The sequence below is a fragment of the Stegodyphus dumicola genome, chromosome 5 (genome assembly GCF_044657685.1).
Source record: "Stegodyphus dumicola isolate Sdum_Otavi_A_Nest chromosome 5, ASM4465768v1".
NCBI lineage: Eukaryota > Metazoa > Arthropoda > Arachnida > Araneae > Eresidae > Stegodyphus > Stegodyphus dumicola.
Window position 1 is genome coordinate 170198292 of NC_140772.1, and position 19625 is coordinate 170217916.

Consider the following 19625-nt stretch of genomic DNA (forward strand, 5'->3'; position numbering starts at 1 on the left):
AGAAAGATGAAAAAAAAAATAGTATAAATACATCAAAACTGGGAAATGGAATAACAGTAAGCATTAATAATAATAATTAGTCTCTGGATGTCGATTGCATCAACTTTCTAGCCTGGCAATATTGACTGCATAGGTTTTCTTCCTTCAATGAGAAACATTTTAGCAAATGAACTCTGTCCATCTCAAAATTCTGGTTGCACAAAGTAGACAAAGAACTGTCATACCAATGCAACACAGATGTTTAGCGAGACAATCATGTTCAGTCTCCAAATGAAACATCGCAACTATGATGGATTTGGGACAGTCTGGGATATTACAAACCAAATCTCTCTACTTCATATTCTTAATTCCTTCAAATAATTTAACTTCAAAATGTTTTACTATTCTTTTCACTGATGCAAAATATACCCCCACTACTATTTGATTGCAAAATTTTAGTTCCTTTTTAGTCCAAAGGGTCTTTGTCACTGAAGGACTATTGTTTTCATTTTGCAATTTTGCGTTGAATCACTATAAATGTCCATTTCACTTTTCAAACTGTTGCCACCAAATGTTAGAGTCCTGCATTATATTTGAAGAAATTAAATAATGAAAAATCTGCATAAATGTATGTATATTTCTCGTATTGTACATAGAACCATCGAATTTTGAATGATGTAATCCTCCTATGAATATGGGCATATGGAAGACCAACTTTGAAATTTGGAATTTGTTTTATAATTGATTTCATATTTTGCAAAACTTTAACGAATTTTTGATTAACAAACTCGAGGATTTCAAAGTGAGCCAGGGCAACGTTATACAGAAAAAACATTTTTATCTCCAGCGTGTGTGAGTCTCTGTATCGGAAATTCTACAGATATGCTCATTTTAAACTATTTTGCGATATTGCTGTTGTACTAAATTTTACGGTTTAAGTGCGACGAACGTGATATTTAATAAATAATGTAACACCCAAAATGTTAAAAAACATTCCTTTGGACGTAATTTAAAATCTGAAACCTTACAGATTTTTTTTTTTTTTTAGCTAATTTATCAGACCACGATTTCAAATAGTTTGCTGCTGTAATCCTATATTTCCTGTTCTGCCATTTTGAAAAACTTATACCTGCTTAATATTTGGGGTATGAACAGGGGCTTAGCTAGAGTTGGGCAAGGGGGGCATCTGTCCCCGGGCGCAGAATCCAAGGGGCGCCAAACTGATGTTACGACATTTTAGAATTAAATGTTTTCCATCCTTGGAAAGCAGTAGGGGGCGCAAAATCTTCAGCTGTCTCTGGGTGCTGAAAACCCTAGCTACGACTCTGGGTATGAATTCCGGATTGTGGATCCACAAAACTGAAATTGTGTTTTACGTCAAAAACCTTGACATTGGCTTTCTGGAATTCTTCTGATGTATATGTGACCCAGGAGTCAGAATAAATGGTTGTTCCCTTTGTTCTTAAAGTTGCAGCTTATAGGTGTTCTTAAAACTTAGCAAATGTCATGTGGTTGCAACAGCAATTTGTGTTTGGGTTTCAAAGCTGGCAAATACTCATTCTTTTTTGGGGAATTTTGTCTTTTTCTCCATTAACACATAATACTATATTTTTAGGTAATAAAATGCAGAAAAATTTGTAAATAATCACATATATGTGAAATAGAAGTTATAGATTTTGATTAAACATTCAGAATTTTAAACTTAAAAATCAATTTTCTATTATTTACAATAAACATGCCAAAATCTTACTCATACTTGACCACAGTGCTGCCAGAAGTTTTTTAGCTAAATTAGGAGGAGTAGAATAGAAAAGTAGGAAAAATAAACACAAAGTGATATCAGAGATCAAGTGATTTTTTATGATATTTAAATATGAACTCTGACGTCATCAAAAAATCAACATCTGAAGATTCTATAGGTTATGGACTATAACTCGATTCTTGGTTGTTTTACTAAATATATATTATATTTGGCATCAGCCTTAAAACCACACTTCTAATTTTGCATTGCTTAAATCTTCAATACTTTTTTAATCAATTCTAAATTAATTTAGGTTGTTATTTCTCAGTTAATTTTTTCACATACATTTTCATGTGCTTCTTCACACTTGCACTGTTTAATTCCTTCTTTTGCATTGGTGGCTGAGGATAAATTATGAAAAAACATAGCTGCTGCTTTAAATATGATAAAGCATAGCAATTCAAAACTGATTCCTGGGGCAAAAATCCAACTTTATGTGCACATGAAATGTTTTAATCTGTTCAAAAGCAAAACAAAACTTTATGCTCAATCTCAAATTGGTTATACTCTTTATAATGCAAACTATTTCATTGGTTTTTAAAGAGATTTCCTTCATTCTTCACAAAACATTGACAATCAATCTGAGAACTACCTTTGTTGTTATTTTTATATACTTCTGCTTTAAATTTCAGATATTGAATGGGATCATAAACATGACTGGTGTCTGTGCAATCAGAACTACAAAAAGAATATTTCATTAAAAATAAATAAATTTACTTGCTTTTTACTCTAAGTTCACATTAACCTGTATGTACCTAACCAGGACCATTAGTGCAGTGCGTAAAAGTACGTGGGTGACGAAAATCAGGGGCGGCCGTACTCTACACCTAAATATTTTAAATTCTTTAAATTCATTGTATCTGTCATATGTACTTTTTATATAATGTCATAAGTACTTAGTGAGTATGGAATAAAAACTTTATTAATCACTGAGTATTTTTGGCTAATCTTTGGAATATGGTAACAGGTAGTTTAGCAACATTTTGGTAAGGAGATAAAGGTTACTAGCTAGGACTTTAGCAGTGTACATGGATAAAGTCAAGAGTATGCGCAATGCCATTTTTGTGCAATTCTGGTATGTTTTTTTAAGTGAAAATAGATCGACGTGTACATGAATACCGTGTATGTGCAATTTTTAAAAACGCGGCAAGCAGTTTGCGATTCTGCACGCACCTAATCTTCGTCATGATTAAGGACTTTTGTTCCATAAAAGTTCTAGCATAAGTGTAATTCGGCTAGCAGATTGTTGGAAAAAAATGTTGAGTAAAAAAAAAAAAAAAAAAGCCTTTAATTCGTGAAAACAAAATAGCGTCGAAACAAAATTAGCAGGTTGCTGTAGCAGGGTTAGTCACCAAATTTTCGCCAAAAAATCGCAAAGTTACCATAATCCAAAGATTAACCGTATTTTTTTTTTTATGTGGTGGCGGCAATCTTAGGAAAATATGCGCGCTGCCGATGGCCTAGGAATGGCCCCGTACCTAACTATCTTTTATAATTTTTAAAACATTTGCTTATTTTTCTCAAAAACATTATGCTTATTTTTGGAAAACAAATACAGTGTTTGCCTCTGAGACCTATATTTTAATTGACAAATTAAACAAAATACCAATTTGCCAATTATAAATACAAATCCATGCAAGCACAAGAGGTATAAGTCTGTGCCATCCTTGCAAAGCTATGATATATGTCTCGACAAGTGTTGCTTCTGCACTTATGTGCATAATGCTGCTACTGGTATCGAATGTGCAAGTTTTTTACAAGTTAAAGCATTGTAACCACAATGTGAAGTACATTCTTACATAAGTGTTTTTTAATATACCTTATTAATATGTAATTAGTTAATTTATAGCTAAAATAGCCTTAGGTGCATTATGGCATTTACGGAAGGTACGTCTGTATCTTATGGAATGCCTAGATTTTGGTGATTACCTGCTTAAATGGGATTCAGTCTTCTGGACCCGTATTTACATCTCAAGCATAACAATATATTTTCCCCGTTCATACGGACTATTTGCAGGTCAGAGTAGACCATTGGGATTTTGGGTCCATATATAGACAACTTTGGATATCTATGTTGTAGACTGAAGGAAAAGCAAGGAATTTGTCATGTTTGTAATTAGGAAGAAGCAGGCCAACTAAATACACAAATGCCATTCTTTCTGGTTGCTAGAAACATAAATTTTGAAATTTGAGCAAATCACTGGAAAAAGCATTTTTTAATTTGTTGTGTACTTAACTTGTAACATACTGAAATGCCAAGTTAAAAGATTTAAGCCTGAATAAAAATGATAAACTGTTAAAAGATTTTAAAGTTCTTGATACTCACAACCAAAGAAAAACTATATCTGAACTGAGAATTTCCCCAAAAGCATTGTGTAATTTACTTTTAACCACTGTGAGTGGTCTGAGAGACTGCTGAGGATTTTCTAACTGGCATTTCCACCACAGGGTTCGTACACATTTCCTTACATGAAAATTAAGGACTTTTAAAGACTTAATTAAAGATCATCAAAGAAAAAATTAAGGACCTATCAACAAACAAAAACAAAAAAAACAAAAAAAAAAAAAAAAAAACACGAATAGAATAAAGCAATTATCCATTTAAGAAACAAACAGAAGTGTGTATTATGCACTATTATTAAATTCAATTTAATACTTAACATAAAATCATTTTGAAAATTAAACTAACTTCCTACAAGTTATGAAGTAGATAACATTAAATTAAGAACATAATTTCTTGAAAAACTTGTATAAGTGTATTTCACACTAATAACAGCCACAGATATTTTAGAGATTTACATGATTATTATTTAACTTATTTGATATTTATTTAAACACAGTCAACTACTATTATATTTGCAATGTAAGAATATTTTGCAGATTAAAATAACAGATTTGTAAACATATACTTTATTTCTTTGGTTTTTTTGAAAGATACTAGAATAATAAACTATGCAATAAAAGATACAAAACATTTATGCTTTTTTTAAAATCTGAAATTTTTTCAGGTATTTTAACATCTAATTTATTTATGTCTATTTCCTTTTCTTTAACTATTCTTCTAAGTTTATTTGTTTTGATAAACAAATCAATGTTCCTGCTGGTCTCGGCTTCATCTGCTAAAAGCATCAGTTAATCTTTGGATTATGGTAACTTTGCGATTTTTTGGCAAAAATTTGGCGACCAACCCTGCTACAGCAACCTGCTAGTTTTTGTTTGGACGCCATTCTGTTTCCACGAAGTAAAGGCAAGTTTTTTTTTTTTTTACTCAATTTTTTTCAAAACAATCTGCTAGCCGAATTACACTTATGCTAAACTTTTATGGAACAAAAGTGCTTAATCATGACGAAGATTAGGTGCGAAATTGGGAGAAAGTGCAGAATCGCAAACTGCTTGCCGCGTTTTTAAGAATTGCACATACACGATATCCATGTGCACGTCAACCTATTTTCACTTAAAAAAATCTCAGAATTGCACAAAAATGGCATTGCGCACACTCTTGACTTTATCCATGTACACTGCTAAAGTCCTAGCTAGTAACCTTTATCGCCTTAGCAAAATGTCGCCAAACTACCTGTTACCATATTCCAAAGATTAGCCAAAGCATCTATCGAAGCTGCTGCTGATCTTATTTCTTTATTAATTTCGATATTAAGAATACCTCCAGAAAATTTTATGTAATCAAATACTGTGCGTTGAGAAATGTATGATGAGTCACTTAAATTTTCAATTTCAACTGCTTTATTTACAGAGAAGCCCCTTTCCAACAAAGGCCTGTCCATGTGACAAGATAAGAATCATTTCACTATTTTCCATACTTTAGAATAGTGAAAATCATGAAAATAAGAAATGAGAAATGTGTCAAGAGAAAGATTTTGAGAATCAAAAGTAGAAAATTCATGTAAATTTGTCTTGACTATTTTGTCTAGAATCTCTCCAAACTGCAGCAGAATTTCATCGCAAATATCTTGTAAAACCCGTTTATTCCGCGTTAATACGGTTAGAACTATTTTCATTTTGTTCTGGGCTTTTTCTGGACTTTTAGCCATCAACTGTGGGTCTATACAAGACGCATTTCGAATAAGAGAATAATTTATTGGACATTTAGCCATTAAGTGTTGTATCATTGTTAAGACACATTGTTGACCTTGTTTCAATGCAAAACTTGCAGCTTGTGAAATGTCCTTCTTGAGGCATTTATCATTCATTAACTGCTCATCAATGAATCCCAAATAAACTTTACTTTTATCATTATAACAATTTGGATCATTAAAATTAAATTTATAAAGATTTTCGGTACTATTCGGTTTCGAGGGCCATAAAAAAATTGCAGCGAAAATGTACGCGCCAAATCTAGCAAACGTGCCCATTTAACAGCGCGCCAAATCTAGCATATGCGCTGATTTCAGATTGTGATAGTTCTATATTTCTTAAGACGCAATTGAAATACTAGTTTAATTTTTTAATTATTTTTTGATTTTAAATCCTTTTTTGATATCCTATGGATTTCACAATTTGAGAATTGCCCATGACGAAAAGTCGGCAATAGAATTTTGGGTAAAGTGCAGAATCACCCACTGCTTGACGCGTTTTTAAGAATTTCAAATACTCGGTATCCATGCGCACATCGACCTATTTTTACTTTAAAAAATCCTAGAATTGCACAAAAATTACACTGCGCACAGCCTTTATCTATGTACACATCGATCTATTTTCACTTAAAAAGTAAAAAGAAAATTGACAAAAATCTAATTGTTTTTACCCTTGTAAAAAACTGCAAACAAATAAGTGAGCGATTCTGCACTTTACGGAGAATATTTTCAAAGGAAAGGCATCATTCATAATAGAAAATTACTTTTGAACAACCAACGAGATGAAATTATGCTTTAGCGATAAGTTGGTAGCGAAATAGCGATGCAGGCATCCATTCAGTTATGTTTAGCAATTTTTATATAAAGTATAATAATGATCTGAAATAGTTATTTACTCTTATGCTTCCACTCAGTCATGTTTAGCCTTTTTCATATAAATTATAATAATAAAAAAGTATTACAGTTAAAAGTCGTTAATTCGGACACCCATAATCCGGAATGATCTATAATCCGGACCTCAAAGCTAAAAATTTTCTGCGCATGCGCATAGGCGTTTACGCGTGTGCGTAAGACCTTTACACGCACGCACATATGCGTGTGCGCAAGTGCAGAATACGTTTTCGCGTGCACGTTCAATGTATAACGGACGATGCAAGCTAAAATTATATAATTATCTATTTCAGTTAATGTTGATGATTGCGTTGTTCCTTAATCTTCGGATTGGATGTGGCTTATTATTTTTTGCAGACTGTAAGAGCAATTTTATAAAAGTGAACTTGAACTTTCGATTATGTCAATTTCCGATTCTGGAGCTCCCAAAGGATCTACAAAATGTAAGTATGTCTCGATGTCCGTCAAACAAAAAGTGGAATTGCTGCAAAAAATGGATAAAGACATGAAGAAGGTGACAGAGAGGTTAGTGAAAACGAAAAAAATTCGATTGACAAGTTAGTCGGTATTCTCGGCACAGCAATTACGGGACTTGTAACTAAACACGAAATCATGTCTGTTTATAGAATTAAAGAGAAAGTATTATCACATAAAACGAAACAACTTACATTGAAAGAAATGTTTAATAAAGTAAACAAATAAATATTAAGCTTCTTTTTTTGTAAATTTTGATACCCTTTAGATCATAATTGTTCTTTATTTCATAAATTACGGTTTCATATCTTTAATTTTAGAATTTGTGCATGCCATCTTACGAGATTTAAACTGATGATCTATAATCCGGAAAAATCGATAATCCGGAATCGCCGAAGTCCCGACGAGTCTGGATCAACGACTTTTGACTGTATATGAAATTAACCTTTCATCTAAATTAAAACATCAATCTTAAATAGTTATTTACTATTGTACTTCCTTTCTTGCCGCAATTATTAGGGTTGCCGCAATTATTTTTGGCAGCATTGGCATCAACAATAGTTTGGCGATTTTTTACGGCCCTCGAAACCGAATAGTACCAGATTTTCTGCTTTAGTTATTTTTGAATATTCTAGTTTCAAAATTTTAAAGTGCTAAAAGCAATCATTTACAAGTTTTAAGATATCTTCATCAAAAAAGGGAATAAGTGGTTTATCGCTTTGATAATATTCAAGGAAAGGCAATAATATTTTCGACAGAGAGAGAAAAAAATTTAATTTTATAAAAAATATTTTATCCTTAGTTGCCTCCAAAATATTTGAGAAGGAATTCAATGAATTTTTTTTTAAACTGCTCCATTTCAACTTTTTTAACGTATTTAAACTGCCCCATTTCAACTTTTTTAATGTATAGTAGCAAGTCATCCCATATTTCAATGTCTCTTTTAACTGCTGGGACATTTTGCAACCATCTGTAACAGCAGAACTTCACAGCAGAAAATTTAAATTAAAACATTCTTTCTTTATCTATCAGATGATGGAGCAAAGATAAAAATTCTGCAATACTTGGTTTTATTGTTAAACAAAAATGTATGAATTTTTCTTACGCATTATATTTTAACACTTAAAAAATTTACTATATCGATAAAAAATTGCGACATCGCGAAATATTCTAGGCAAGCACTCCTGCGGAGATTCCGTTACATCACTAAAATTGCCATGAGAATGCTATATTGGCAATACCATAAACACGTTTTCTCCGTGTGGCAACCATTCCGCTTATCGGTCATTTTCTTTTAATTTATTAATCTTCTGTTTATTTTATTTTTTCCTTATCATTTCAACACTGACTTTTTATTCAGGATTTAGCTTTTATTTTAATTTCTAGTTATAAATAGGTGAAATTAGCTTAATAACAAAAGATAATTTCAATCATTATCACAATGAAATTTTATAACGACCAACTATTTGGATAACTGATGCGATATTAAAATTCAATAACATTCTTCTGAAAGCAGTATTCCTTTTATAAAAATACTTAATAAAATTCTAGTATACGGTGCAGCCTTGGTGCAATTTTGAAAATTATCGCCAACACCAAAATGACCTGTTTAACTACTCATCGTATATGTCCCATTTACTGCTCATCATAAAGTTGCCAAAAGTAGCCAAATCCCTTATGCAACGTATACCTTGTGCATAGAATTAAACCAAATACTTAATTGTCTATTGAAGCTTCAAAATGTATTTCCGAACTTCACTTTTTTTGGCTAGCATTACCGTATTTGCCCTTAGCGACCTAAAATCGAAATGGAAAAAATTTCCCACAAAATCGATAACAGACCCTCTGCAGAAATAAACTCATAATCCTGATTTCCCATACATATACGTGCAAAAGAGAATAAACTCCCTAGAAGGTGATCAAAAATTAATTTATGGCTTAATTCAAACAAACACAGAAATTAAGGTAGGGAAAACCATGTAAAAACAAATTGAAATGATAAAGCGAAACTTAGCTTTCATGTGAATTTTCAGCGCTGACTCTCCCATTCTAGAAATTTCAATTTGTTTCAGACAAAGACCACATTTAGCTTTATAAGGATTGTCATCCATCAATATCCAGTCTTTGTAGTCAGCTTGATGAAGCCACAGTTTATTGAAAATGCACTTTCCAGGCATCTCGTTCCTATTGGCGTCGGAGGGGTTGTGGCCTTCCAGGTTGGGATTGTTCTAATTTTGGCAAATATTTTCAGAATCCCCCCCTTTTTTTTCCTCGAGCACCTTCATCATCACTTTCACCTCTTAAAGAACTTCCGGCTTCACGCTTTCATCACAATCTGCATAAATTTATGGATAACACCTGTTTCGACAGATTGGGTGAATAGCCAATCAGACACCCGATACTTTTGTTTTAGGGTAGCTAATTTTTTTTTTTTTTTTTTTTTTTTTTTTTATCGTTTGCAACGCAAATCCACCAACAGATTGGTTAAGAGCCATGTAATTTTAATTCCATATTCATGAGAAATCGCATTTCACACTTATAATGGCAATCATTAGAAATGATAAGAAATGTCAGCTGATCTTTAGAATATGGTAACTGGTAGTTTGGCGACATTTTGGAGGCGATAAAGGTTACTACCTGGGACTTTGGTAATAATGTGAGCAGTACTCAGTTCCGATTACGCATTATTTTGTATGAGGGAAATGAGAGATCATGGGATATGTCATGTGATATTAATGGACGAATTACGGTTCCTTAATCGGAAAAGGGGGGAAATCGGGAAAAAATCGGGAAATTTTGTATTTGGCTTTATTCTGTGTTGTGTGAAACAGTGTTCGTTAATTTTTGGATCCCATGGCCCTAACTAAAGTGAATTCGAAATGGGTATTTAGTGGGATTGAAAGGGGTAGCAATAAGTGTTTCTTTAAGGTTATGCGAGATAGAAGTAAAGATGTTTTATTAAGTTATTTATTTTACCTGGTACCTTGCTGTGAACTATAAGTATGATTTTAAAGATCCTGAAACAGGCGCACATATGCTTGCTTTTTATTTAGCGGAGGAAATAAAAGTTTATCGGACACGTAATCAAGATTCTGAAGAAGATTAGGTAAGTTAGTATTTTTAATTATTTGAGGATATTATTTTTATGCATTGTTCTAAATGTAAGGTGGAAGTAAAGTAATTTGGTATTATTGGGAAAATTGTTATTATCAATGATTTAGTTTAAAGTAATTAGGATTGTAAGCTAATTTTTATTAATTTAATGTATGTGCTTATTTATATTTTAAGTAGTGTTTTGGAATTTAATTATATTTTAATTAAATGATAGGTATTTTGTGAATTTTATGTTTGTAGGAATTTGGTATACGTTTTAATTGAAGTAAACGTGCATGGAAATAATTTAAATATTTGACACTAAGTATTTGTAATGTTTGCAGTATGAATTCGTTGGTGACGTTTATAATATAATAGATAATTTAGAGGTAAAAGTTTTTGGATATTTTATTTATTTTATACGTGGAAATGTTCATATTTGGAAAGGGTATATACTTTTATGTTATTAGGTAATTTCATATATGTTCTTTTTAACGGGTTTAAAGATTCAGAAAATTGTCATGCATTTTCATGAAATTTTTCTAATTTATGAGAAAAAAGGAGTGTACATGGATATGGTGAAGAGTGTGCGCAATGCCATTTTTGTGCAATTCTAGGATTTTTTTTTTTTTTTAAGTAAAAATAAGTCGACGTGTACATGGTTTAGTGATATTTTAATTAAATGATAGTTATTTTGTGAATTTTATGTTTGTAGGAATTTGGTATACGTTTTAGTTGAAGTAAATGTGCATGGAAATAATTTAAATATTTGACACTAAGTATTTGTAATGCTTGCAGTATGAATTCGTTGGTGACGTTTATAATATAATAGATGATTTAGAGGCAAAAGTTTTTGGATATTTTATTTATTTTATATGTGGAAATGTTCATATTTGGAAAGGGTATATACTTTTTCGTGATCAGGTAATTTCATATATGTTCTTTTTACCGGGTTTAAAGATTCAGAAAATTGTCATGTATTTTCGTGAAATTTTTCTAATTTATGAGAAAAAGGCAGTGTACATGGATATAGTGAAGAGTGTGCGCAATGCCATTTTTGTGTAATTCTGGGATGTTTTTTAAGTAAAAATAAGTCGACGTGTACATGGTTTATGTGTATGCGTTATTTTGAAAAACGCGTAAGGAGTATGGTATTGTGCACTTTTTCCCAATTTTGTAGTGAATATTTGTCATGATTAAGCAGGTTTGTTAGATAAAATTTCTAGCATAAGTGTAATTCGGCTAGTAGATTGTTGGAAGAAGTGTTCAGTAGATAAAAAGAAAAGAAACATGTCTTTACTTCGTGAAGACAAAATGGCGGCGGGATAAAAAGAAAAGAAACATGTCTTTACTTCATGAAGACAAAATGGCGGCGGGAAAAAAAAAAATAGAGGGTTGCTGTAGGAGAGTTGATCGCCAAAAAATCGCCAAGTTACCATAATCTAAAGATCAACCGAAATGTCAAATGACCAAAATTAAGGACCATTTATTCATTTTGACCAAAATTAAGGACTTTTAAGGACCAAAAATCATTTTTGAAAAATTTAAGGACTTTCAAAGACTTTTAAGGACCGTACGAACCCTGCACCCCTAAAAACAGAGAATGGTCCCTGTTCTTCCTCCTACCTTCCAAAACTAGCCCACAAAGTCACATATCCAGTTTCAAACTTCTAGCTTTATAATGGTTTCAGTAACCACGTTTTTTATTTTTTAAGTTGTCTGGGAGACCGCTCACAGTAAATGCGTACCAGTTTTAGTGGACGATAGACTTTATTTAATGAATGTTTATTTTTCATAGGTGATAAATATGGCTTCAAATTTTACAAAAAAACATCCCATATACCTCACTAAAAAAGATATTGAATATCTTAACAATAATTTTTCTGATGTAGAATACACAGATTCTGAAAAATCATGTAGTATTCACAGCAAAAGCAAAAGTGAAGCTGAGCTGTCTGCAGACGAATCAGTATAAAGTCTGTAGTCCGGACTCGTCGAGTCTTCGGCGATTCCGGATTAAGGGTTTTTCTGGATTATAGATCATCAATTTAAATCTGGTAAGATGGCATGCAGAAATTATACAATTAAAAATATGAAACTGTAATTTATGAAATAAAGAGCAATTATGATCTAGAAGGTATCAAAATTTACAAAAAAAAAAAAGCTTAATATTTATTTGTTTACTTTATTAAACATTTCTAAGAATGTAAGTCAAAATGATGGTAATACTGGGTAACCAAAAATTATTGAGTTACACAATTTGACAAAAGGAGGTGTTGAAGAATTTGACAAGAAGTGATCTATTTACTCAAGCGGTTAACGAACTCAACATTGGCCTACGGCGATATTTTTTAAAATACTGAATATGTGCACTGTGAATTCATTCAGATTATTCTAGTCATATCCTGATGTTACAAAACTGGAAAGAAAAAAGTTTATGCTTTTAGCAAATCATTATACCGTATCTGAAAGGTAAGATAACTTCTCTTTTTTGCCAAGGGAACTGAAGATAACAATTAGAAGAATCCTTGGATAGAATGGAGTAATCCTTGGATAATAATAATAAGTAAGTAATCCTTGGATAGAAAAGTAAGGGAATGGATTTATCAAATCAAGAAGAAAAATTAGAAAAAATAGAAAGATGTACATGCTTTGTGCCCACCTAGTACAAAGAGAAAAACAGCATACAAAATGTTTGGAATGCAAGAAACCAGTGTGTCTTCAGTGTTTTCAAAAAAGTGTTTCAACTGTGTATCATCTTATGATTAATCTTTGTAAACAAAAATTGAAAAAAATAAATACACTGCTCGACATTGAATATGCAACACCAAGAAGGAGTGGTCAGAAAGTGATGAAATATGGAAAAAAGACAGACACAGCAAGCAGCAATAAGTGATCTTTATTTCAAAATGATAGTCAGAATACAGAGCGAGAACGGCGTCAAAAAATATACTAACATATTAAATATTTATAATTCATTGTTGTAGAATTATGGTTTAATTGGCAGTAATACTCACTAAAGCCACATATTTTCATGAATGTTTAATAAAATCTTTGTTCTTTAATGTTAATTTCTCAAGGGAAAAGAAAATCGTGAGATGCTAAAACGTTTTTTCTAGAATGGTTTCAAGTTATAAATCTAAAAATATTTCTAAAGCTTTTTTTCACTAATTTGCTAAATGCTAGGGCAGAATCTTACATCAACTGACATATGGCTCACAAGCTGGAAAAAGCACAATCCAAAATGTCCATGGAATATTAATGGTGAGAAGGAAGAAGAGGATCATGCAGCTGATAACTGGATATAAGACATTTTACTTCAGCTGCTAAATGAATACAAGCCACAAGAAATTTATAATGTAGATGATATTAGACTGTGTTAGAACATTAACAGAACACACAATTACACTTAAAAGTAAGCAGTTAGTTAAGAAACTGAAAGAATATGTTAACATGAATATGAGCCTGTTTCCCAAGAACAGTTCTCTCATAGAGGTATACTTTCCTAAAGCAAATAGCTCTTATGTGTTATACCACTCTCAAATAACCATAATCAACATACTGTGCAGCATGACTACAAAGCACCTTCCATAAGAAAGTCCTCCATTAAGGCACCCCTCCACTTAGGCAAGGTCCATTAGGCTTGTCCATATTTATGTAAAACATAATGATACATTTTTTCAAAATACACAATGAGTGATATCGTGCGACAAGACTCTGAGCGTTCAATGCAATCTCAATCCAAGACTAACATCCCATATGATGTGTTTTTTACATACAGCTAATTTTTACTATAATATACAACCAAAATTACTATACTATACAACCAAAATTGGTCTATCTATTTTTAAAGTGTGACCAACAACACCACCATGTGAATTAATGTACACATGGATGGGTACTAGGCCTACAAAATGGGGATTAACCCAGTGATATAAATGGAAGTGGTTTGACCAGATTTAATATATGTGCTTCAATTTTTGCACTAAAGCCACCAAAGTGCTGAAAGTCAAAAGAAGAAAGTCTCGTTTCTATTCTTTGTAGCAGACCTCATGTCAGCAATTATCATGGTTGCCCAGAATATGAAAAAAATTTGCCAAAACCTTCAAGAAAGAAGCTGATCTTTCATTTTTCAGGTGAACAACACTACATTATTGTACATATCAAAGAATACAAACCCAAGAAAAGGGGACCAACTCAGTACTACAAATGGCAGCAGTTCGGCCACATTCAATATATGTGCTTCAATATCACAGGCTGTGTGATCTGCAGTAAAAAACCATCAAAGTGCCGAATGCCCTAAGGCAAAAAAAGAGCTTTTCTGTACACTCTGTAGCAGACCTCATGTCAGCAACTATTGTGATTCCCCAGGATATAAAAAAGAATCTGCCAAAACCTCAAAAAAGAATGAACAAAAAACAGTAAATCAAATCCTGAACACCAAAGAAAGCTTTCCAGGATTATTCAAAAATTCAGAAGCCACCATTCCCCATCTAAAACATAAGAAAATACAGTGAAATATTAAGAAATTCCATAGAAAATTAAGAAAACTCAAGTGAAGAAAGCTCAACTGATTTAAACCGGATAAGCATGATACAAGAAACATTTTCCACTTTAAATGACGTGAAAAAAGCAAAATCGTCTGCAGAAATGACCATTACCATCCTAAAAGCAGAACTATTTTGCCATGGTTAATTCTTTAGAGAGAACGGATTTTTTTTTTAAGGTAATCACAAATTTGTCTTGATCTAACCTTCTAATGTTAAAACATAAAGATAGGAAAGAAACAAAACAAACCTTTTGAGGATGATTCTTCATCGGAGTTACCCACATCACCCGAAATTTGCTCTTTCTTGAACGAGGATGGGGAAGGTTTTTCACAGGTTGACATTTGATCCAAGTTATCTTCATTTAACATAGTTTCATTTTTATCCTGATCTTTACACAATATTTCAATGCGAGGTCTTTTTCTAGACTCAGATTCTTCAGGTGGGAAGCATTTACCTTGGTAAAATTTCATATGCTTCCCAAGTGCTTTCTCACTTCTTAGGTGTTTTTCGCAAACACTGCATGTATAAAGCTCATTATTGTCCTGATTTGCTTCAGCCATTTTTTTTTTTTTTTTATTCAAAAAATTTTACAATATTGAAGTCAAAAAGGAAACAAAAAGTTTACTTAAAAAATGAAATTTCGAAACTCAAACTCGCACGAATTACTTCACATAGAAAACGATGTTGCCACACATACTAAGTCAAATATATCAAAGCCACTGAGCTGAATAACTTCCTTTTTTATTTGCAATGTTTTTAAAGAACAAAACAATTTTCTTGTTTGAAAAGCGTGCGTGTGTGTGAGTTATTATGGCAAAGCCTTGAGGGCTAAATGCCTAAGGGAAGGGATGCATTCGTAGAGGACTTTCTAAGGGAAACTGGCTCGTATACACGTTACACATGGGGAAAACCACGAAAACTCCTATGCAGCCAGCCCGTTCGCGGGATTCGAACCTCGGACCGAACTACCAGTGTTCAGCGACTTTACCGCTCGGCCGCTGGTGGGCCAAAACAATTTGATATGTCTAAGGTTAACATTATTTATGTTTTCTCAATTTTGAACTCGTTTTGTATGCGTTCTGTGCGTCACATACGACGCTTATTTCTACAGTAGACTCCCGATTATCCACGGACGAATTATCCGCGCCTGCCGCACAAAGTCGTGTTTTTTGTTTTTTTTTACAAGCGTAAAGCAAAGAAAATAAAAATGTTCTCACGAAACTGAGCGAAAAGTTAAATTTTCTAACATCGTGCTTATTTAGGGCAAAAATATCCAGGCCTTCTCGGAACCATTCCCTCGGCCTTCTCGGAACCTTCCCCTCTGATGAGTAAATCATTTCTTACTCACACCAATATTCTGCCCAATAACAGCCCCAACGGGATCGCATACACTGATTGTGAGAAAGCTGAGTCTATTGCAGAAAACTATGCTTCTCAATTTCGCACACACAACATCAAGTCCAATCAAGAACACACACAAACAACACACCCTTAATTATGCCTTCAGAAGTTAGTAGTTGTATCGAGAAGAGAAAAATTCGTAAAAGTCCAGGACTGGATAAAATAAGCTACAAAATGGTAAAAGAAATGGGACCCAAGATGCTGTGTAAGTTCACGAAAATCATCAACATTATGATTAAAATTCAGCATTTCCCGACCAATTGGAAGACAGTAATTAAAGCACCGATTTTGAAGCCGGGTAAAGATCCAACCTGCACCGTCTCTTACAGACTGATAAGTCTCTTATCGACTCTAAGATAGATTGCGGAAGCTGTTATCCTGGCAAGAATTCATGATTTTCTGCAGGAAAATAACATCTTAATTCAAGAGCAGTATGGATTCAGACGGAAACATTCTACCACACATCAACTATACAGAGTTACAGAGTTGATTGCAGATGGATTTCAGAAAAAATTGATCACTGGAGCTCTCTTCCTCGATATATCGAAAGCTTTTGATTGTGTATGGTTACAGAGCCTCACTTTTAAACTAATTACTCTGGGTTTCCCAGATTACATCATAAACATCATCAATTCCTATCTTAACGATAGACACTTTGCCGTTCGTTATAACAATACCCACTCTACACGTAAAGCAACCCTTGCGGGTTTGCCACAGGAAAGCTTGCTCTATCTCACTTTATTTTCAATTTTTACGAACGACATCCCACACAACCCCCTCACTACACTTGCACTTTACGCAGACGACACCGCGATTCTCCATCAAAACGCGTCTATGGCCGCAGTTGTACAAACATTACAGAACACATCCACGCACTAGAGTCCTGGATGATAAAATGGAAAATCAAGACGAATGTGGAGAAATCAGAAGCTGTTTACTTCACCTACAAAACCAACCTGGATCTGGATATCACCCTCAAAATGTATGGTATCAGTATTCCCTGGGCCAAGCAATTTAAATACCTTGGTGTCATTTTAAACCAAAGACTCACATGGGCCCCACACGTTACATATACTTTAAACAAGTTTCGGGGTTTTAAAGCGTTACTCAACCCCCTAATTGCCCGAAACTCGAGATTGTCTATTCAAAATAAAGTTCTTGTATTTCAATCCATTTTGCGTCCCATCATCACGTATGCCTGTCCAGTCTGGGGTTTCCTTTGTGACACAACTATGAAAAGAATTCAACAAGTGCAAAATATGACTTTGAGACAGATGGCAAATTGTCACTGGTTCATTAGGAACGATGCAATTCATCGTGAACTTAATGTAGATAAAATCAACGTCTGGTTTGCAAAAATTGCAAGAAAATTTTTCAGAAATATTCATAAAGTAAATAACAGCTCCATCCCACAGCTGGACTATAATTACCAGGATAGAGACAACAGAAAACGACCGAAAGCGGTCCTTATACATCTAAATGCGTAAACTGTGATTACTTTCTCTATTCCCCTTGGTAAATTATCTTATAATCTCAATCGATCATCTAATAATGACATATTCGCAAGTAGTTATAATCTGCTTTATATCGCGACATAGGTGTCGCCATCTAGGATTTAATTTCAGAACTACTGCCAGACTGTGAAATATATATGTCGCCATCTGATAGAAAGCTCTGCCGCATAAGTTTTGCAATTATGTAAATTAACTCAGTTATGCTGTATCTCATCCAGCTTAATATCTATCTTAATTTAATTCCATAGAAGTAACTCTTAATACCTTCCATGATCCTTTTACTTTACTTCAAAATAAACTCACACCATTCAATAATATTGTACATTACGTTATTACTTTAACCCCGCCCGCCGGCCAATGCCTGTCTTGCAAGTAGATGCACTTCCTTTTCAGATTCACCATTGGTAAAGACGACCAGTAGCTCCGCCTACTTTAGCATAGTACCTCCAGAGACAACGCTTTCAACTCAGACGAGCTCTTGCCATTCTGACGCCAGCACGCAGCATCTGCATTTACACCGGACATATATCGAACTAGCTCAACGCCTGATGTATCTGAAGACTCTATAATTGCAACTTCACGAGACATTTTTATCTCAATTACGAAGTTTGTCACGTTAGGATAGAAAAAGATATGCCCTTTTCGTACGAGTGCTACACAGGATGTGGTTTTCATAACCCGGGTGCCTGCTGACAAGTGTTTCTAACACCTGAGTCTTCTTACTTCCCCTAGCAGTGCCCGCTCCACCGCCCTCTCTCGTCTTAATCTTACTGACACGTCCACTTCCTCTCACTTGGCATTGTTAGTTTAAGCCTGATAGTGTTTGTGAACCGGTAGGAGTTAATTTCTTATCTTTTATTGTGTTCAGTGCTTGTGCTTTTTGTTTTTGTGTTTTTCGTTACCGATTTAAAATGCCAGGAAAACGAAAGAAGGTTGTGTTGACGATTGCGCAACTATAATTAATTTAAACTATAATTAATTTCCAAAGTACCAGACGGCGCTACAAGGCAGCAGATGGAATTGGATTACGGAATCGCGGAAACAACAGTGAGTGACATTCTAAAGCAAAAAGACAAACTGGTGAACTTAGCATCAATGTCGGACAATGCTTTCGCAATGAAAATGCGAAAAGCTATGAAGGATTCTACCTTTGATGACCTAGACACGGCATTGACAGAGTGGTTAGCTCAAGTTCAAAGAGAGGGTACTCCTGTAAATGGTCCTATCATTGCGGCGAAGGCAAAACCTTTTTTGAGTTGTTAGGTCTGAAAGGAAATTTTGATGCGTCTTCTGGCTGGTTGACTCGTTTTAAGCAGCGACATGGAATTCGAGAAATTGGACTTCATGGGGAGAAACTTAGTGGTGACCAACAAGCAGCCGACGATTTCCATCATGAATTTAAAAAATTTGTTTTAAAAGAAGAGCTATCTTTTGAACACATTTACAATGTCGACGAATCGGGACTTTTGTGGAAATGTCTTCCCACTCGCACTTTAGCATTTGAAAGTGAAAGTAAAGCGGCAAAAGCAGCAAGGAAAGGATCACTATCATGTCTTGCAGTAACGCTACCGGTGGTCATAAACTTATACTTGTTGTCATTGGAAAGTAAAAAAAAAAACCGAGATCTTTCAAAGGCACAAGGATAGAAAATTTGCCCGTTGATTACTTTAACCAAAAAAAGGATGGATGAACCAAAACATTTTTCAAGGATGGTGCGAAAAAATCTTTGTTCTCCAAGTGCGTAAACATCTTAAATTGAAAAACCTGCCTGAAAAAGTTGTGCTGTTGATCGACAACGCCCTTTCTCACCCAGCAACAAGCATGCTAAAGT

General features: G+C 33.7%; 1 protein-coding gene across 1 annotated transcript in view; it reads right to left on the reverse strand.

Moving 5' to 3' along the window:
- Positions 1 to 15570, reverse strand: part of LOC118201494 (transcriptional adapter 1-like) — a 97517-nt gene extending 81947 nt beyond the window's left edge. The window contains exon 1 of the mRNA XM_085817374.1: positions 15127 to 15570. Coding sequence (XP_085673500.1) covers positions 15127 to 15439 — 313 coding nt within the window. The 5' untranslated portion in view covers positions 15440 to 15570. The remainder of the gene's footprint in view (positions 1 to 15126) is intronic.
- Between the last annotated feature and the right edge of the window lie 4055 nt (positions 15571 to 19625).